The 21,254-nt window shown below is 37.6% G+C and overlaps 2 protein-coding genes across 3 annotated transcripts; one reads left to right on the plus strand and one right to left on the minus strand.

The window, feature by feature from the left end:
* Positions 1-427: 427 nt before the first annotated feature.
* On the plus strand, positions 428-15,976 carry LOC127947004 (engulfment and cell motility protein 3). Of its 2 annotated transcripts, XM_052543888.1 has the most exons (21): positions 428-781; positions 2,460-2,561; positions 4,495-4,535; positions 4,636-4,708; positions 5,443-5,493; positions 5,674-5,843; positions 5,944-6,043; positions 6,193-6,344; positions 6,887-6,965; positions 8,112-8,162; positions 8,552-8,674; positions 8,759-8,881; positions 8,984-9,088; positions 9,195-9,303; positions 9,774-9,910; positions 12,673-12,836; positions 13,287-13,399; positions 13,501-13,605; positions 13,705-13,784; positions 14,193-14,273; positions 14,430-15,976. In XM_052543888.1, the coding sequence occupies exons 2-21, from the start codon at positions 2,484-2,486 to the stop codon at positions 14,640-14,642; spliced, it is 2,148 nt and encodes a 715-aa protein (XP_052399848.1). In that variant the 5' UTR covers positions 428-781; positions 2,460-2,483; the 3' UTR covers positions 14,643-15,976. The 2 variants fall into 2 exon arrangements, with proteins under 2 accessions (XP_052399848.1, XP_052399849.1); XM_052543889.1 differs by lacking the exons at positions 428-781; positions 2,460-2,561; positions 4,495-4,535; ... (10 more) ...; positions 9,195-9,303; positions 9,774-9,910 and adding an exon at positions 11,084-11,336.
* Positions 15,977-16,111: 135 nt separating this feature from the next.
* Positions 16,112-21,254, minus strand: LOC127947005 (uncharacterized). The gene is made up of 8 exons (XM_052543890.1): positions 20,895-21,254; positions 20,231-20,332; positions 19,804-20,118; positions 18,085-18,756; positions 17,399-17,617; positions 17,103-17,315; positions 16,767-16,984; positions 16,112-16,687 (listed from the first exon to the last, which is right to left on the minus strand). Exons 1-8 carry the CDS (start codon positions 20,919-20,921, stop codon positions 16,519-16,521), a joined length of 1,935 nt encoding a protein of 644 aa, XP_052399850.1. The 5' UTR covers positions 20,922-21,254; the 3' UTR covers positions 16,112-16,518.

Raw genomic sequence — 21,254 nt, forward strand, 5'->3', positions numbered from 1 at the left:
GGAAGTTGAAGTCGGGTGGGGGCTGCCATCTTTTAGCAGAACTTCACTTGCGTTAGCATTCCAATTGACTCCCATTCATTTTGGCGTCACTTTGACAGCGAATAACTTTACATCTGAGGCGTTTAAAGACTCTGTTTGTCCATTATTTATTTCTAAAGATACACGACAATGTATAAAGGGCTCCATTACCTTCTATGTTACATTATGGCCCCGTATAAACAGTTTTTGTAAAAAATAGGCTAACGATTGCGTCATAACCACTCGTCTCTCTGTCGCATTACCGTACAGACAGGTGGAGAAGCTCGCAGGCAATTAACTTAATATGGCGTACTGGCGTTACATTTTAAAATACTATACAAAATAATTTAATCAGAATACTTACTCCTGCTCACTCACAACAAAGAACTCCCCGCTCAAGCTCGCCGTCTCTGCAAGATTAACGATGGCAGTTTGCACGCACAGCTACTAGAAGATTTACATCTGTCAGACAGGTTGCTGACGTCGTCAAGCTTCGTTTGAGTCTGCGCGTCAGAAACGGAAGTGCTAAAAAACGCTAAAACCGGGCTTCATTTGTCTCAATTGAGTTCCAATGGGGTCGCTGTGTCCATTTCTTTTACTGTCTATGATTAGAACTCTCCGAAAACTTTGGACGAAATGTAACAGCCGATCGTTCGAAAAGAATCAAATCACTGTCGCCGTTTCGCGCGAACAAAGCGAATGTTAATCCGCTCCGCCGCCGCGCGATCTCAAAGAATGTGATTTCGTTCCTGTTTTCCCACAGGTAAGACGAAAGGAAATAACTTTTGTTCGAAACACTTTAGCTGTTACTTCTCTCAAACGTGAAAAAAGGTCAAACCGATTTAAACGTGTACATGTTTACATTCACCTAATCTTTTTGTATTGGAAACTCATTGAACTGTTATGAATAGAACAACGAAGCTTCAAACGCAAGTTTGTTTCGGTTGGTACTTTAGGCTGTAAAACACTGCGTTCCATATCGTTTCTATCTAAATGCTCTGTCGGGTTTATTTGCAAATAATTCTTAATTGACTTTTTTTTCTCCTTTAAATCTTTTGTATCTGACGTCAGTTATGAGTGAATAAAATAAATAATCTTCAGACATGGAACTAATAATCTTTCTAGCATTTTTGGATTTGCCAAAGGAGGATTTCATTGAGAAATCCAGTGAAACTTTGCAGAAAGAGTGTGTGATGTCTGCTTTGGAGGCTGCTGGTCTGTCAGAGGGTGGTACAGATGAAATTCCAGGCAGCCTGATTTCTTCATTCACTCCCACTGAAGATCAGACTCAAAGGCCAGGGATCAGTTGGGAATGCTGTCAGTGGGCTCTAAAGTAGTTGGTTTAACTCTTTTTGACAGTTTCTTTCTTGTTGTAGCTATTTCTCAACCCCTCAAAAAAAAAAAAAAAAATGAAATAAAAAAATGCACTTGCAGGAAGGCTGTCACAACTTCTCTCTGAGCGTGCTGAGGCATGCTGGGAATGGAGTCTGGGAAACACAAACATTCAGTCTGTGTCAGGAGCTCTTACCCAAAGCCTTATGGAAGGCTGTCTTACGAGTCATTTAATCCGCTTGAAAAGCTCAGTGATATGTGGAGGTCTTTAATCACGTGGTTTAGATTAGTTAACTTTCTGAGAATAATCGGTATAACTCACAGAGTTATGATTGAAGTTTTAGCTGAAATGTGGTTATGGGTCCATTTTGTGTCTTTTATTGTCCAAGGTAAAAAAAAAAAAAAAAACGCTTTCCGATTCAAAGTCTTCCGAGGAGGACACACATGAAAGTAGTCGAGTCTGTTAAACAATTGGGCTGAGGCTTCTTGATATAGCAGCAGCTGTATAGATATGCATATAGACGTAGAACCTATAGTTTCAGCCACAGATGGCACACTCATGGGCCGCCCACAGTCTGTACACTGGCTATCTGATGCATATTGCATGCAATCACACACTGAAATGACACGCTTCAATTTTAAGCACTTTACAATTTTGTTTACCACTGTTTACTATATGAAAGTGTACAAATTAACTGTGGTACGTTCACCCAAAAATGAACAATTCGCACTCACCATTAGCACTCACTACTATTAATCCCAGCACGCTGACTTAATGTAACTTAAAGCACAACCTGCGAGAGATGCACAAGTTCTCTTTTAAAAGAGGAAGACTGTAAACACACAACACCCACAGTTACCCACAGTCACCCTGGAAATAGAATCAGTGACGCATTTATCGTCCTAGCGCTTGTCCACTCTTCACCTTGGTGACATTTCAGTATGCTTTGAAATATATCGGAGTACTTGTATTTGGCATAGTTGCTCATACACTTTGAAATGAAATGGATACACTATTAAACCCTGGATAGTATGTGTTTGTATCCATTGTCTGAATACTTGGTTTTAGTGTTTATTTCCTTATTCCCCCCCCCCCCCCTCTCTTTCAGGGTTGTAGACGTACATTTTTCAACATGCCGCAGCAAAAGGATATAGTAAAGATTGCCATTCAGATGCCAGGGGCATACCCACAGCTCATCCAGCTAGACCAGGTGAGGCCTTCGTTGTGCACTTCCTGTCATAAAAGGGATGTTGACCAGTGTGCATGCAACAGAGCGAAACTTTGAGTTACGAGAAACTTGGGTTATTCATTCTAGCTTACAAGTGCAAAACATGTGGAAAGTGTAAATAGCAAGGGATAAGTTTTGTTATAACCGCTTTCACTGTGATATTTGAAATCAGAGATACACTTGTGTCCAAGAATAATAGTGATCATTTCGTTCGATTTTCTCTGTATTGTATGAGAATTATGACACCATATTCCAATTCATACTCCTTTAATAACCTGTCCTCAGTAATTAGTAATAAATTATATATTAAACTTGAGAAAAACATAGATATAGATAGATAAATATAAACATGTATCTTTTAAAAGAGCATTACTATGTTCTGAAGTAATAAGTATATATTTAGGCTATAGATAAAATAATTTCTGAAATGAATATAATATATATAAATATATAATTATATTATTATTATTATTTATTAATAATTTTTATTTGGACTGAGATGTCTTGAACTCCAGGATTCCGTTTTAAATGAAGCGAGATTTAGTTTAAAATTTTAGTTTTACAGACCAAATTTTATATTTTATTTTATATTTTTATTACTTATTTTATATTTCCTTTTTATATATTGTTTAATGTACTATATTTATTAATTTATTTTTTTTCTTCTATTTTTTTTTCTTCTATTTTTGCTATGAAAATAGCCATGGCGCTAAATTATGAATAGTCTTTCATTTTGTTTGAATTGCCATTTTTAGTAGCATAATTATTTTTAAATGGTCTGTCAAAAAAACGTTTTGTCTTATTTTAAGATTTTGTTTTAAAGTTGTTTTTGGGAAAACATTGGGAAATACAAAATGGTTACTGTATTTACTAAACTTCCTTATTATTTAATTCTAATTAGTTAATCACAGGCAAAATGGAAAAAAAAAAAACGATTGTATTATTACATATTTGTAATTAAAATTTGTTTTGTCTGTAATATCAAAGACTTTCTGCTTCTTACAAATCATAACCAGTTAGTTTATTCTCAGTTGTTTTGAAAAGGCTCATATGGTGTCTACCTTCTTGAAACAAAAGGAGAAATGCCGAATACATTCGCTATCTTCAGAGGCTTTGATCTCATTGTTTGGGACGTCCTAACAGAATATGTTATTGTCTTAAAGACCCACCAATGTCAAAGAAGCTCTCCTTTGGGTTTTCTAAACCATGAGACAACTGGGTTGAAATATGAATGAACCTGTTGCTCGACTCTGATTGGTACATAAGGATTAGTTAGAAAGAACCTCAAACCCCCAGTAACCTATCCTTCTGCATTTCCTGGACCACAAATTATAGGCCACTGATTGGTCTACCGCGGAACACCGAAATGTCTGATCGATGAGCCGCAGGAACTGCCACAAATTATGAGATATTTCAGATGTTGACTTGGTAGAAGCTTTTCCCTTCTTAAATTGTCACTTGTTTTGTTATGTTTGTAATGCTTTAAGACGAAATAGTGAGCATTCACATCTTCGTTGTTGTTTTCTAAAGTTTAACAGTATAATGCATTTGAATGAATAATTCCGGTAATGTGAAATTTATTAATAATACATAAATATCATTAGGGTTCAGGGAGCCACACCACACATGACACATTTACACCTTGGATTAAAAACATTTTAAAAGACTTATTGACCCGCATACCTTCATCCCGATGTCATCTCCTGTTTTGTCATTTGAATAAGAATTTTAATAAATAGTGACAAAAAAAAATTTTCCCCCAGAAATTAAAAATATGCTCATCATCAAGGATATGTGAACTGCATTTTTTATGTGTTTTTGAATAGATGAATAGATAGACAAAGAAAAAGCATCACCTTTTTGTCATGCTAGCTAGTGTACACTGAATACATTTCTTAATTTTCTCTTATTTCAGAAAAAGCCCCTCACCGCTGTCATAAAAGAGGTTTGCGACAAGTGAGTGTGTATTTTTGAGGTGTTTGTGTGTTTTTCCATTGCTCAAATGTCCATGTATATTTTTCCATGATGTAAAATACCTGTTGTATTATTTTTGAAGGTGGAATCTTCCGGGTCCTGACAACTATGCTCTGCAGTATGCAGATGGGATCCAGACGTACATCACTGAATCCGTATGTCATTTCCATCATCCTTAGAGTATAAATATGTGTGTGTGTGGAGATTTTAATCCAGTACTGTGTGCTTCACTTTATTTGTTGTTGATCTTGGGAGAGGTCAGACACGGACTATATGTTGTGGTTGTGTTTGTCTGTTTCTGTCCTTCTGCATCCTGGGGGTGTGTCTGTGAGAGCTGATGAAAGTGTGTAATATCATTCATCTGTATCATCAGATGTGCGTGTGAATGAATGAGAGTATGGAGATTGTGAGTTCCCAGATGAGTAGAGGCAAAGTCTTGAATTACGGTTGTGCACACAAACCACCAAACCTTGGGCTGTGTTCCAAATGGTCTTTTGGGCACCCTAAATAGAGCCCTTCGAGTGCCAGCATCATCGAGTAGCGTCTGTAGCAGATTTCCAGACTCATACTCTGAAAGTTTAAAAATAAACTAGAATAATGACGCATTACTACAGACAAAAACAACACAACGTGAATCCTCTTCCATATTTAATCAACACTGTACTTAAGACTGTGACTGTCTTGACTGTTTTCTTTCTCTTCTTCATGTATTTTTTTGGCCATTCTGCCCTTATCTTTATCTATCTCTCTATGTCTTTCTGAGGTTTTTTGGTTTCCTGCTGTCTGTCTGTCTTTTTATTACACACATTTGTGTCAGTGATAATGATGTCGGATATGATTAATATCACTTCCTTTATACTGACTGTTGGCCTAATGACTTTTGTTTCAGAACCGCCTAGACATCAAAAATGGCAGCATCCTGCGTTTAACCAAAGCACCAGTGAGTGTCACGCAACCCCATGTGCACAAAATGGTCATTTTGCTTCCGGAGTTTGACAGCGACTGTATTTAACATGTGTAGTGTATCTAAACACATCCGATCATTCAGTCTTAGTCAACCACAGAACCATGTAATGGTCATGTTTTCTTGCTCGGTGATTTAAAAGAGTGTGTTTGTCAGGGCCGTTGTGCTGAAGATCTGTATAAAGGCATTCAGAGCTCAGACTCGGGCGTGCGCTGTGACTCTCTGAAGCTGCTGGCCGATGTTTCCACCGACATCACATTCGCTCAAGAGTTCATCAGCCGCGATGGGCATTCCCTGCTCGTCAAAATAGTGGAGGACGCTCACGAGTCAGTTTCTGTCTTTTCTCTGTCTTCCAGTGTTTCATTGCTGTCCAAAGTTGAGATTAAACCAGTGAAAGCATGATTTTTATTTTTATTTTTTCTCCAGGGCTCCTCTGATAATGACACACACTCTCAGTGCTTTCATGGAGCTCATGGATCATGGGATTGTGTCCTGGGAGAATCTGTCCAGTGTCTTTATCAAAAAGGTACTAAAGCGCCATAATACAGTACGAACACTGTTAACTATTCATCCGGCTATCAGTAAACAATTCTCGCTAATAAGAGACCATTAACTACCTCAATAAAATCCTAGTATCATTTATTTACATTTTTTTAATCGATTCAATTTTTACAGATCGCCAGTTTTGTGAATGCAAAGGTTCTGGACGCGTCTATCCAGCAGGTGTCCCTGGCGATCCTGGAGAGCATGGTGCTCAGCAGCAATAGTCTGTTTCATGAGGTCAAACAAGAAATCACCCTCGAGAGGCTCATTTCCCATCTGCAGGTGTAAGTACAGAAGGGTGCATGATCAATCGTCTGTTTGTTTACTTGATGGGTGTGAGAGAAGAGCTACGATAATCGAAGCTGTGAAAGACAGCACATAGATAACAATAGAGACGATAATGATTCTATATTGAGGTTCATTTATACTGAAAACACTGACTAACAGTTTCAACAGTAGATGTTTAATACTGGTTCTCATTGCTTAATACAACCGTAATAATGGTACATTTTTAGAGGTAATTTGAATATCAACTGCTATGTATGTATTATTATCATTATATTCATATTACTTAGCAGCTACATTAAATTCAAAGTGCATTTTAAGAGATTTGTTTCTAGAGGGCGTCATTGTCCTCTTTTCGGCTTTAGACACAAACAAAAATGTTACTTCCCTTGTCATGCAAGTGAACGTTTCTTCCTCTTTCTGAAAATACCTTTTGGTTGAACTCATCACGTAGATATTAATCATGCTTAAGATAAGAATGTGTTGGATTTTTATGCTTTTAATTTTCCCTGCTTTTTTCGATCGTCTGAATGGAGTGTAGAACGAACCAGCAGCTGCAGACTAAGGCCATGGCTCTGCTGATGGCGATGCTGCAGGCTGGCGGTGAGGCAGACAGACAGGTGAGAGGATGAGAGGTTTTTGTTTTGTATTTCTGTCTTTTGGGATATCAATAGTGCAAGCAAAATAAGTTCCTTTTAGTTAAAGGCTAAATATTGGTGATTGAGAACTATTTTCCTAGTGCACAATTAATATTAGATGATTCAATTTCGCCATCACCGAAATAAATTACATTTGTAAAGATATTAAAATAGATAATAGTTGGTTTAAATCTTAATAATAAAGTATCTTACAGACCACAAATGTTTGAACCGTAGGGGTGTAACGGTACGCAAAAATCACGGTTCGGTTCATTTTCGGTACAGTAAGGGAAAGAAATGCAAACAATGAACTGCAGGTTGTTTATTACTATAAACTTTTTTTTTTTTTTACAATTTGTTTACACTTTTTTTTTAAACACTTTAAAAAAAATAAAAAAAATAAAAATAAATATATATATATATATATATATATATATATATATATATATATATATATATATATATATATATAATAAAAAAGTATAAGAAATAAAATACTGCTGTTAAGTTCTACACTAAATAAAATACTCTGTCTCAAACCAATATCACATAATAAAATATAAATAAATAACTATGATTACAGTGCAGCATTACCAATCCCAGCTTGAAGGCCTGCTCATATTTAAAAGAAATATATATATAACTTTTCCAAAGTGTAAAGTGCAGCATGAACAGTTTCAGTTTTTAGGCCTGCTCAGATTTCGTTATAGCGTTGGCCTGATCGGAATTAAGAGCAAAGGTCTGTTTAAATGCCGACGGGAGCTGCATTTGAATCACGGTCGTTTTTTTCCTAGTTGTAGTGATGTTCACACTCGCGTGATGCCTTTAAAATTAAATTTTTTTTTTTTTTTAATCACCTGCAGGGCAGGATTTGTGCTGAACGCGGAGACTTCCGCCACTTAATATGTTCGTTTGGAAACACAAAAATGTACCTATGTTACGCAAAGCCCTGTACCGAAACGGTCCGGTACGAATACACGTACCGTTACACCCCTATTGAACAGTAGTGTATATTTTTGTGTAAGCATTTATAGTTGGAAAATATTTTTGTGCAGGTCATTGATTCTTTGACTCAGAAAAAAAACCTTATTTTAATTGTTTCTGATTTTAAACTTGAAATCGTTTCAGGAGCTCTTCGAATTTCTAGAGAAAAGGAACCTGCGCCAGTATATTCACAAGGTGAGAAGGTTTTGAACCTCTCGGTTATTTATACAATACTTCACATAACACTGTACATTGTAAAAAGCACATATCAACATTCACAATTTTTTCTTTTTCTCTATATTTTATTACTATATTTATAATTCATTGTCTCTTCTCTTTATTATGAGTGTTTTAATACCTTAAATGATATGTATGTCTGCAATATGTTTGTACTTTCTGTACTGGAAGCTCCTGAAATCAAGAATTCCTTCTGTGTGTATGTGTGTGTGTGTGTGTGTGTAAGCACACTTGGTAATAAAGCTCTTTCTGATTCTGATGCTTTATTCTGATACAGTGAACATTTCCCATTGCATCACAATCACGATTAACATTAAATGTATTAACATAACTGATGCTTTTTGCAGAACATCATCCACAGTTCTAGTTCGGTTGGAGATGAGATGGCCCACTACCTCTATGTGCTGCAGACGGTCCGTCTGAACCACCTGGAGGCCCGTATGAGGACGCCTCTGGACTCCTACAACCAGGTTTACTAAGTTTCATTCTGCATCTTCAATTGATTTGCTTCGCGCACCTTTATTTCTCACACACATTTCTCTGGTGTCCTTCAGGAGCAGAGGGACATGCTTCACGGGCTCAGACAGGCCGCGTTTGAGACGGAAAGTGAGAGCGGTCTGAGTAACGACCGTAGACGTTCCCTCTGCGCTAAAGAGTTTAAGAAACTCGGCTTTTCTGTGAGGGCTACAAAAATGTTTTAGAGTGAAAATGTGAATATTGCACCACAACAAACCTCAAAGCTTACATTTAAAGGCGTTTCCTGTGTTTGTGTGGGTCAGAATAACAGTAATCCTGGTCTGGACCTGTGCCGGTGTCCTCCGGGTCTCCTGGCGTTGGACACTATGGCGTATTTTGCTTCTCGTTACCCTGACGCATACAGCAGGGTGAGTCAGCCCACATGGATTTGTTGTTATGTAATGCAGAAAAATCCTTTTTGTTGCCACTGTATAAGTGTGTATCAGCCCATAAGTCTTTGTCTCACTGTCTCAGTTTGTGCTGGAGAACAGCAGCAGAGAGGACAAACACGAGTGTCCATTTGCCCGCAGCAGCATTCAGCTCACTCTCATCTTGTGCGAGATCTTGCGCATCGGAGAACCCCGTGAGTGAACTGACACAGCACTGGAGATGGTGGCGATGATCAGACGATTTTATAGCTTAGGTTATGTCCTGATGGGGGAAAATGTAGTCTTGATATGACTTTTCATCACTTAAAATGGTGCACACTGGAATTCTTTTGTAAAAGCAAGTTTTCAGATCAACATTCAGATACACTATACTTCTATTCTTCACAGTACTTTTGTTTGCTTCAATTTAAAGATGTCTATTAAGGCTCATCCTGAGTATTTCCAAATGTGAAAAACCTATTGATTTATAGGTGGATAATATTATTTATTTATTAACTTATCATACTGTTCTCACTTATGTCCCTATGTAATTATATATATATAAAACTGCATTTCATTAGCTCTGTACTTGTACTCTGCATAATGACAATAAATTTGAATCTAATCTAATATCTACACATACATTTATGTTTTCATATACTCATTTCACCTGTCTTTACCTCAGCCTCCGAGACCGGCTCGGACTATCATCCCATCTTCTTTGCTCAGGACCGACTGCTGGACGAGCTTTTCTGCATCTGCATTCAGCTCCTCAACAAGACGTGGAAGGAGATGAGAGCCACGCAGGAAGACTTTGATAAGGTAGCTCATCACCTCCACCATCTCTGATAGGGACTTATTCACATCCTCTTACCCTTCATCGTGTTGGTCAGGATTTCCAAGTTCTGACCAGTGTTACTGCCGACTAAAATGATTGCAATCAATCATTAATCGTGTTAATTGAAATAAAACCAAATACAAATATTAGACACATGAAAAAGTATTTATCAGAAATATTGACTGAATTAGATACGTGATATTCTTATTAAAGGCAGCTGTGTTGGATGATTTGTCAGATTATCATGACTGAAGGAAAGCTTTACAAAGGAGCAAATTCTGAAATAAAATCAATGACACTATGGACATAAAATGCGCTGTGAATGCTGTTTCATGTTGGCTTTAAAGACTCAAATAAGTCATGAGGAACCCAGTGTATTTTTCACGTTTTATTGCCTATTATTTAGAAAGTGTATTTCTCATTTCTTGAAAGCTTTACTTATCAATTGAATCACACCGCAGACGTATCTGAGAAGTGTCCAGCTGCAGCAGTGATTTAGAGTTTCTAGAACAAATGGATATTGATCGGTTCATCTGGATGTGTCTGAGAAACGTCAAGCTAGTGGAATGACAAGCATGCTGCTCCTGGACAAAAGAGACAGACGGCTTCTTTAAGTGCTTTTGTGCAGATCAACATTCTCCGTTTCTGATGATAAAGAAAGCGTCCTTACTGCAGCCGAAACTATTCAGCAGTGGAACAAAACAGACCTCTGCTTAATAAACGCTTTCAGGCCGTAAACCTCGTGACCTTTGTGACCTTTGGGATGGAGCGAGTGTCCAGCTGACCAGCCTGTCTTTTGTTTTGGCTGATTACCCCCCACCACACCACACCAACCTCGTGGCCAGGGACTTTATAAAGGGGTATTAGAAGAACAAAAGGAATCCCGCTCCCTAGCAGAAATACACATCAGCAGTAAGCCACATCCCAAAAATAGCTTCGCATTTTTACTGTATAACCTGCTCTTTTTGTCTTTGTTCTGCAGTGGCTTTTGGAAACATGAATGTGTTAAGAAACTGGCACGTATTTAACGATTCAAAATTTTTTTTGACGTCAAACTTGAAAAAATGTAGTCAAAGTTGAGCTCTTGTTTTGCCTCTGAAGGGAAATTAGTCAGTCACACTGTGTGTGTTTTCTAATAACTTACTTCACCGCTTTTTTCCTCTCTTTCTTTGAACCCTGACTGTGCTGTTTCTCTTTAACGACTGTTATAGTTGCTAGCATATTGCTGAGGCCTTTGTGATGTGAAGTGTGTATATGTGCATGTGTGTGAGAGTTTATTGGTGGGCATCTAGAGGGAGGGACCATACACTCTCTCTAACACATACACACACCCAAACACCAAAACACACACACAGTTAGTGTCGCTGTGGTTGTGAGGGGGCCGCAGCTGCTGCTTTCACTACAGCTGAGGTAGGATGAGAGTTTGTCTTTGTGTTATAGGATATGGGACAAAATAAATATTTTAGTTTTATTTTAATAGGCAAGATATGGAGGAAGATGTAGATGATGTCATGTGGCTGTATATATGTAGTAGTATTGTCATTTATTTTGGATTAGTTTTGTCATTTATTTAATTGAACTGTCCTTTGCATGATGTTGATGAACATGTTATGCATATTAAAAAAATTAAGTGGTTAATAATAGTGATGGGAAAACTTAAAAGTCTTAAATATAGTTTTAAAGCTTTTTCTGACATCGTGCGTATCTCAGAAAATCTAACAAAAATGGCATTAAAATTGCATATTTCTAGAATAAAGTTCAAAAAGAAAATGTTTGGAAGTCATGCAAATTGTGTTTTGTGGAATTTCTTAAATGTTAACATGTGCAAAAAGGCTGAAATTAAATAAATACTTACTACGTAATATTTTCTTAATGTGCGAGTGACGAAGGAGTTACAATCAAATGTTAACTGACCAAGTGTCCAGTGTTTTTTGACAATGAATTAATCTGAAAATCACTGATTACTTAACCAGACCGATATATATCTGTCTGTCGAATATACGCTACGGACCAATTGATCAAAAGTGACGTAACTGTTTCTATTTCAAATAAATTGCTCTTTTAAAGGTTCAGGTAATCAAAAATGTTATTGTGGTTTCCACAAAAATATGAAGCAGCACATTTTCAACAATGATAAGAAATGCTTTTTGAGCACCGAATATATATTGCATATGAAGGAAAATTCTGCTTTGCCATCACAGAAAACATTTCACAATGTTATTTGACAGCTATGTCCACGACCACAAGTTTGTGTGTGTGTATAACTATCTATCTATCTATCTATCTATCTATCTATCTATCTATCTATCTATCTATATATATAATATTCTATTTTCAAAAATGTTGGGACTTGAGTAACACTTAAATGTTCTTTTATATAATATGGTTTTGTATCTCTCTGGACCAAAACATGTAAAAGTTAACTTCAGTGTCTCCGTTGGCCGTTTACCGTTACTCTCTTCCAGTTGAGTGAGCTTGCAGTTCTGTCTGTGTCACCGCTGGACGCTCACTGCAGGAGAGACCCATCATTTCATTGTTCGTTTCTCCTCCCCCCGCTGTTTTATTCAGGTTTCCCCATCTCCCCTTTTAAATTCGCCTCCATTTCTCTTGACTTGAACCCCAGAGACATGTTATTGAGGAGTGAGCGAGGTCAAGCGGTCTCCGTATGAATAGTCATCAGTGAGACGGACACGCTGTGGGACTTTTTCAGACAATCACAAGATCTGATCTCGTGCTTTCTCTAAAGGTGATGCAGGTCGTCCGGGAACAGATCACCAGGACTCTGTCCAGCAAACCCACGTCTCTGGAGCTCTTCAAGAATAAGGTGAATGCACTGAACTACAGCGAGATTCTCAAACTGAGACAGACGGAAAGACTCCACCAGGAGGAGACGCTTGCTCCACCTGTGCTGTAAGTACTGTACTTTAAATATTTGAATCAAATGAGCTAATTGCTTTGAAATGGTTCATGTTTCTCAAAATTAGTACTGTAATATTGTTGCTAGTTTGAACTTGTTTATTCATCTTGGCTAAAAGCTACTTGCTAGCGACTGTTTCCTTCTCAGAAGCTTTGTGAAAATATTTCAACTCTCATCTATACTTGTCTCATCTAAACTCATAGTGATTGAGTTTGAAAGAGATCATCGCCTCCTAGTGGCAAATCATTGAATTTTTTTTTTTTACTGAAGTAATGTTTGTTTTTTGCTGTTTGATCCCTGATCTGAAACAAATGATTCGACGAAAGGTTTCAAAGCTATACAAGGCAGTGTTTCAAAGGCACCGATCACTAACTTGATGTATCTGGCTCGGTGGCTCTGATATTGCTCCATCACATGCTTTTTCTTACTGTCTTTGCGTCCAGCGAGCTGAAGGAACGTCTGAAGCCGGAGCTTCTGGAGCTCATTCGACAGCAGAGACTGAACCGCCTTTGTCACGGAACGCTCTTCCGGAAAATCAGCAGCCGACGGAGACAAGGTGAGAAGGCAAAATCCTCTCAGACATCAGAAAAATGTTATCATGATCTTCTGTCTGAAGAGTACTATTCATTTGTGTGTTTTTTTTGTATTATTTTTCAGATAAGCTGTGGTATTGTCGACTCTCTCCTAATCACAAAGTCCTGCACTATGGAGATGTGGAAGAGGAGACCGAAACGCCTTCCATCGAGGCTCTTCAGGAAAAGAGTCAGTCTGACTGCTAATAGAATGAGCAGAATGAACGTTGTTGAGTAGGTAACCCTTGACCTTAGTCAAAGAAATGATGTCATTTTGATTTCCCCTCAGTTCCTGTCGCAGACATCAAAAATGTGGTAACTGGGAAAGACTGTCCTCACATGAAGGAGAACAAGGGAAAACAGACCAAGGTATGACGCCAATGTTCTTTTAATGATTTCTGTTCATTCATACGATTCAAAATCAACATTTACTAGTTGCATGTATGTGTTTTTAATTTTAATGATTATCTAAATGAAAAATAAAACACTAAAAACTAAAATCATTTATTTTAAATTCTATAAGTAAATTTAGGTATCGCTTTATAACATACTAATTTAAAGATTTTTTTTTTTAATGGTTGCATTCATCAAAATTGAAACTGAGCAATATCAAAATATTACTATAAATTACTGTAATGTGTATAATGTGTAAATTACTATAATTTAATTTAAGTGCAAGGAATAACTATTAAAGAAAAAAAGTATTCAAATTTTGCATGTTTACTTATTTACACTGAGCAAAATGACAAAACGCAACACTTGTGGTTGGTTTCGCAGGAGGTGTTGGACTTGGCTTTCAGCATCACATACGATGTTGAAGAGTATAGCTTGAATTTCATCGCCTCTTCCAGAACAGATGTGAGTTTAATGTATTTTTCCACTACTGAACATCTGGGAGCCGTTTGTTATTGTACTGTTAACTCAGTTCAAGTGGCTTGGAGAAAAACAAGTATTCTCTATTATTAGTCCTTGTTCCAGTAGCTCCAATTTCATCTTTTGGTTCTTGTCTTCTAGTTCTGTCTGTGGACAGATGGGCTCAATGTGCTTTTGGGTAAAGAGATGAGCAGCGAGAGCATGCGCAGCGAACTAGAGATTCTCCTCTCTATGGAAATCAAGCTCCGCCTCCTTGATCTGGAAAACGTCCCGATCCCAGACACGGCACCGCCAATCCCCAAACCACCCAGCAACTTCAACTTCTGCTACGACTTCAGCCAAGCTGAACAATAACACAAGACCCATGGTGGTCTGCGGTAGCTACTGCATTACTAAGACAGGTAACAACTGGAAATGGCCACTCAGTGGCAGCAGACATGCAAGTTTTCAGAATGCGAGACATTTGATAGTATTATTATTTTCTTTCCTTGAAACTCATATAATAGACCTGTCTGAAATTCTCAGGTCTAAATGCACACTTTTTGTGGTACTTTTCCCCTTTTTACTTATTTAACGTCTACCAAAATTGTACTGAAAGGCATTAAATGGCATCAAGCAGCTTATTTGGGAGGGAATAAAAGATTTGGATATATGTTATAAACATTAATGCATAATGTTGGCACCCTATTGATTCCCTTCAGTGTTTGAGACTCAAATTGTACTCATCTGGTTCGATATTATACAGTTTAACATTTAAAACAATTGCTTATTAATAGTTGGATTTGAAAGACCATTTATGTGCCTGGAGCATTTCATGTTTCTGTTTCAGTATGAAACTCATACTGATGCATGGATGTTGCATTATTAGGTGCACTTAAAAGGTCTGTGCTGGATTACATGGGTGATCAAAAAATTTGGTACTGAAGTGGGAATAATCTCCATATGTAACGTGTTTTGACGATTTAATATGTTTTATGTGTTATCAGAGGACTAGTTTGGCCAAGTGGTTCGGAGACGCTCTACTAATATATTGGTGATTTGATACTTTCAGCTTTGTCACAATCACACTTGATCTACATAATTTCACTTTTTTTGGTCCAACTAATCGGTTTTGATATAGCCAGTTTCTCTTTAAAACAACTAGCTGTGTAGGATTTTACATCAGTATCTTGTATGGGAGATAATCATGTTTCTGTTTTAAAAAGATTTTGTGGCATTTTATCAAGAATCGGATTTTATCCACTTATTGTTTTGGCTAAAGATCTAAATGTGGTTTTATCGCTACATAACAAGCACTTCAAATATTATGTTGATTTATAATGCATACAATTGTATCAAGATCAAAAATATATAATTACAATTTTCTGGGGTGCCATTGTAAAATGCATTAATGTAGCTGACAACTTTAATGTGTAGAAAATACGCAGGATTTGCTGTAAACACTTGTGTAATCCACTGATCCACTTGTGTTCTTTTGTGGTTTTCACAAATCTAATGACAACATTGATTTAGCAGAAAACAAAAAAACAATCCATGTACTGTATTTGCTGATTTGTATATAGCTTTACTTGTTAAACTTCTGGTTTTGATAATGATGTAGCCATTTTACCAGCTGACAGTGGTACGTGATATTAATTGAAGATTTGTTTATCCTTTTGTTTGGAATAAAAGAATATATATTATTATAATAGTCTAAATGTCTTTTATTGTGTATATTCGTTCATTATTAATCTGTCACTGGTTGCGCTGTTTGCATGTGGAGCCCGTGAGGAGACAAAACACAGTTGTAAAATAATTTAATGAATAGATAAAAAATAAAAATGTCGTATTTATTATCTGTATTTATTATCTACTAATCAATAGCAGATCATGTTTACAGTACTACTGGAGTATCGTACTTTGAAATGTTTGGGTTCTCAGTATCATTCAAACACAGTGATTCACAATATTAATATTACAATTACAGTCCTATGCAAAAACAATACAGCATTTAGTAATTGATTACGCTTTCATACCCGAGTTAAAAGTGCTTTAAATATATTTCATGTGATGCATTTTCACTATATGAGTGCAACAGTTGGGCTCCAGAAGTAAAAGCTCTATTCATGTAGTTATTTCCTTCAATTTCAATTTCGTCTTTAAATCTCTACAGAAGAAATTAATTGAATTACTTCTGGAAGGAACACTGCTAAAAAAAAGAGGATGGGCACTAATGTACTCTATTACAGATTCATAGTACCATAGTAAAATCTGCGCCACTTGCAATGCGACACTGAACTTTCTCGAGGAAAGGCAGTCGGAACTGGAGGAGGTCCACCTGGTGCACTGTTATGTCTTTGCACATGGACACATCGAGGGTCCGGAGTCGGTCACAGTGCAGTGCAATTATGGTAAGAGTTCTACAGGAACACATTAAGCACGTTAAGCAGAGCTCATTTGTTCAGAATAAAACATGGATGACTGTATGACATCACTTACTCGTTCGTAACCATGTCACAGCCAGCCAGGAACAGATGCTGCAGTCTGTGGAGGAGCGGAAGGGCCCGTGCCATGCCCTGGTCACTGATCTGGGGACAGTGGCTGAGCGCCAGGCTGGTGAGGCTGCGGCAGTGATGGGCTACGGACACCAAGCTGTCATCGCTGATCTCAGGCAGCATAGAAAGCGAGAGGCGTTGCAGGTCTGGGAAACGGAGAACCTGAGGCAGCCAGGAACATTTTAGCTACTATTTGGCACTGACTACAAAAGGAAGCTGTATGTGTGACATCATGTTACCAATATTTGAAAGTGCATGCTTTAATCGTTGAAGTATCGACCTGTGTGATACTGGTGTCCGTTAACCTGGAGCAGGCCGACAGGTCCAGTTCCTGAAGACCCCTGAGGGCCAAAAGCGATGCTCCCTCCTGATCCCTAAAGGCCCCGAGGTCCTCTTCAGTCACGAGACGTGGCTTCTCCTGGAAAGGCAGGCTGGGAGGCTGGAAAAAGCCCATGTTCCCAAACGTCCTAGTAAAGCTTGGGCCTTTATCCTCCTTCAAATTTGGGCACATATGAGCAAATTGTGTGCAGTAACTATGAAATGTTACAATAGTCAAGAAAAAGGGGGCAATCCCACCTCTTTGTCTCTTGGATCACAAACTTTGGTGGGTTCCACCATTCCCAGCAGCCCCCAATCAGAGATCTCTTTGCACCAGCCGAGCCGCAGCACCACCAGCGCAGGCAGGTACGTTGCGATTGCATGAACACTCAGGTCAGTGAGGCAGACGCAGGATGTGAGATCCAGCTCTCTCAGGTTACGGCTGAGCAGCTGCGTCAGGGAGATAATGACTGCATCCTGTTTGAGAACACTGAGTGTTAGCAAGGCAGCCGGCAATAAAAAAAAAAAGCTTGCAAGAATTAAAAAAATTCAATTATGCAAACCGAGAATTATATTTTTTATAACCTTGAATAATCTATTAATTACTATTACACTTTGATAGCATTTTATTATCAATTATATGAAAATGTTATAAATACTTTTGTTAATAAATACATGAAAATAAAACGCTAAAAGCTAAACAGTTTTTGTTGATTAAGGCATCATGTTACACCTTTAAAGTATGAAAAATGGATATACATTTTTGAGATTTGTTGATTACATTTTACAGCTATTAAATTCTTAATGTTTTTAAAGAAGTGAGAGTGAGAGTTAGTTGATGGCAAAGGTAATCCAGATGCAAGAACATTTAAATCACTAATACTGGCCGATAATTGATATGATTCAAATGTTCTTTTATGTGCCATTGAGCACTTTTGCCTCACCCTTATGTAAGCGCAGCTTCTAAGGCTCAGGGTCTCCAGCTGTGCCCTGGGCTGTGGAGAGGACAATCCCTTCACCAGGTCTGCACCACTGACATGCAGGCACTCCGACAGATCCAGACTCCTCAAGCATGGCAGCATCATCAGCTTAGCCAGGCCTTTATCTGTAATCTTCCAGTCCTGTGAGAGTGACAGCGACCGCAGCTCCTTCAGCTCAGTGGCCACAGCCAGCACCGTCCTACTGGTTAACTCAGTACACGTGCTGAGGTCCAGCCTCTTCAGACCGTTCTGGTGCTTGCAGAGGATTTCCATGGAGTAGTCCGTCAGCTCTTTACAGCCGTGTAGACTCAGTTCCTCCAGATGCAGACCGGGCACCTGAGCTATGGAGCGGAGCGACTCTGGAGTGATGCTGGTGCGACTCAGGTCCAGGCTGTGGAGCGTGGAGGCCTGCTTCTGCAAGAGACTCAGGAGGTTACGGAGGGAAACTAGAGCGGAAGAGCCAAACCCAACCGGGCAACCTCGGTATGGGTCGAACTCGAAAGCAATGTGACATCCAGCCAGGGACAGAATGCATAACCTGGGTGTGCAACTCGTCAGGCGGTTGAAAGAGAGGTCTGAGAGGTAGCGCAGATCAGACAGGTCCAGTTCCTCCAGGTTTCTCAAAGCGTTCTGGACCTATTATTGCACAAATATTCAATGATATTAGATGATATTATATGATAAACATTTAATACAATAGAGATAGAGTGCCGAAGCAGCTTTACAGTGTTAAACAGGAAAAACGTGTGTACTGATAATGCAAGAGGAAAATAGAAAAGTCAGTTTATCAGTTAAAGTCAGTTCATTGTTGATTCAGTGATGTCATCATCAAGTTCAGTTCATTTCTCGTCCAATAGTGTCTGTGCAGTCAAGTCAACAATGTTGCCAGAAATTGTGTCCCAAAATAAGCAAGCCAAAGGCCACAGTGGCAAGAAACCAAAACCCTATCAATGACAGAAACAGAGAAACCATTTATATAAAATGATTACAATAGTATAATATTTTTGTGTATATATATATATATATATATATATATATATATATATATATATATATATATATATATATATATATATATATAGATATATATAGATATATATACACATAAAATAATTAAATTATAAGTTATAAATTAATCCAAATAAAAAATTATACAAATATTTGTTAATAAATAAATTTAAAATCCGGCACTAAGTTATTGTTTTAAATGTCACTCTAAGCATTACAACATTATAATATTTATATAATTTTATTATAATTATATTTAAATGACAAAAAAATATTAAATAAAATATTATACATAATTTGTTAATGAATAAATGACAAATAAAACAGTAAAACGTTCTTGTTTTACTTGTCAATTGCCACTATTATAATTTTTTTATTTGTTTGTAAATTATAATGCTATGATGCCTTAATTCACAGTTATAACTAATGATTTTAGTTTTTAGTGTTTTATTCACTGCATTTCTCTTCTCTAGCTTGCTTCCTAATCTAGTTGTCTAATATACCTGGCACTGTGTATTATGAATATTAATGTTCGCTCTTTGAAGAATTGCTTTGTTCCTCATTTGTAAGTCACTCTGGATAAAAATGTAAATGCAATCTAGGTTTCACAACTTCATCATTTACAGTATAAAAAAATGGACATTATATTTGGAGATTAATTTTTAAAGGTGTAACCTGTCGACGGTGCTCCTCTCTAGATAGAAAAGCTCCAGACATGAAGAGGCTGTCCAGCCCCTGAAGGTCCAGCTTGCGCAGGCCGGTCAGATGTGGTAGGAGGCCCAGCAGTGAGGCCTCTGTGATGCTGCTGCCAGGTAGAGCCAACCTGTCCAAGCGAGGGCCGAGGTGAAGCCCCACCTCCAAGAGTACTTGTCTTGACAGTCTGGATCCATCAAGATGGCTAATGACTAGGCCACAGCGAGGGCGCCTTGCAACTGCACGGATGAAGTCCAGTGAAGATGTGGAAACAGGGAACTTGAAGGTGACATTTTTCTGCAGAAAGGAACCAAAATGGCAATTTAAACAATTATGGAAGTGGGCTAACCACAAAAACAATTAATCATGTTTAGATCATCTAGATGTTCAAAGGAAAATGGAAAAAAACCTGAAACTGGTGGTCTTGGCATGCATCGTACCAACTCTTACAGACTAGAGACGCCTCCTTTCGATCCGTCACATGAAGGAAACTCATTATATAGGAAATTATCTGGAACAAAAGGGAGAAAAGTCTCTGGTAAATATTAAGACTAGTGACAACTATATAACAAAGGTTGGGGCAGGTTGTCACTTTCATTGTTTTAAATTTGATGTGTTTTGTATTTTTTTTTTATCATTTGTATACATATACAAATTTTGACAGTTTTATTTAAATAATTCTTGAATAAATATTTTTATAAATATGTGTTTCTTAGAAAATATCATAATAATATATTTATTATAATTTTTTATATAATTTTATATTACTATATTTTGTCCAACACACACACAAACATACAAATAGTCGTTTTATTTATTTATTTTATCCTATAATAGGCTGTTTAAAGGCAGGTTTCATTGTGATAACTTGCCCCATACTGAAATTGACTTATGAAAGAAAGAACCTATACTGAGAAATATTGACTGATGTAAAACGTGTAACAGTGTAATTTTTCATATCTATTTAATGCTATTTATATGGAACAGTGTCAAATACATGCTGTCCTACGATTAAACCACAATGTTTTGGAAACACGTAGTTGTTAATAGGGACCCATGTTAGCTTGACTCACCTCAGCAGGTAGATGTGGACTCTCCATAACTATGAGCTCACCTCAGTCATCTGGTCTTATTTATTGTCATTGATATTAGTTTAATATCAATATTAAATCGCTGACAGAGATTAAAGTTGTGTATCATTTAACGTTAATCGCCTCAGAGGCTGGCAGGTCGCAGACTGTCAACATTCGTTAGCATGGGACCATCTGATAACATTCTCCTTTTGTTACTCCTTACACAGTATTAAGCGACGCATCAAATCCCAAGAATATCCACACCAAATTCCGCCACTTCCCATTCCCAAATATTTTTAAAAATAAAATAATGACGGACACAGGAAGACGGGTGGACATCACGCGCAAGAAGCGCGCAAA

The sequence above is a fragment of the Carassius gibelio genome, chromosome A25 (assembly GCF_023724105.1).
Source record: "Carassius gibelio isolate Cgi1373 ecotype wild population from Czech Republic chromosome A25, carGib1.2-hapl.c, whole genome shotgun sequence".
Lineage (NCBI taxonomy): Eukaryota > Metazoa > Chordata > Actinopteri > Cypriniformes > Cyprinidae > Carassius > Carassius gibelio.

What these genes read in the sequence shown, in the direction of transcription:
- LOC127947004 (XM_052543888.1), top strand. Translation starts at nt 2,484, where the DNA reads ATGCCGCAGCAAAAGGATATAGTAAAGATTGCCATTCAGATGCCAGGG. An exon ending in CTCTGGACTCCTACAACCAG is followed by an intron (nt 8,675 to 8,758) that starts GTTTACTAAGTT and finishes GGTGTCCTTCAG; the next exon opens with GAGCAGAGGGACATGCTTCA. An exon ending in CTTGCGCATCGGAGAACCCC is followed by an intron (nt 9,304 to 9,773) that starts GTGAGTGAACTG and finishes TCTTTACCTCAG; the next exon opens with CCTCCGAGACCGGCTCGGAC.
- LOC127947005 (XM_052543890.1), bottom strand. Translation starts at nt 20,921, where the DNA reads ATGGAGAGTCCACATCTACCTGCTGAG. An exon ending in GAGAGGAGCACCGTCGACAG is followed by an intron (nt 18,757 to 19,803) that starts GTTACACCTTTA and finishes GTGCAATAATAG; the next exon opens with GTCCAGAACGCTTTGAGAAA. An exon ending in TGTGACATGGTTACGAACGA is followed by an intron (nt 16,688 to 16,766) that starts GTAAGTGATGTC and finishes GTGTTCCTGTAG; the next exon opens with AACTCTTACCATAATTGCAC.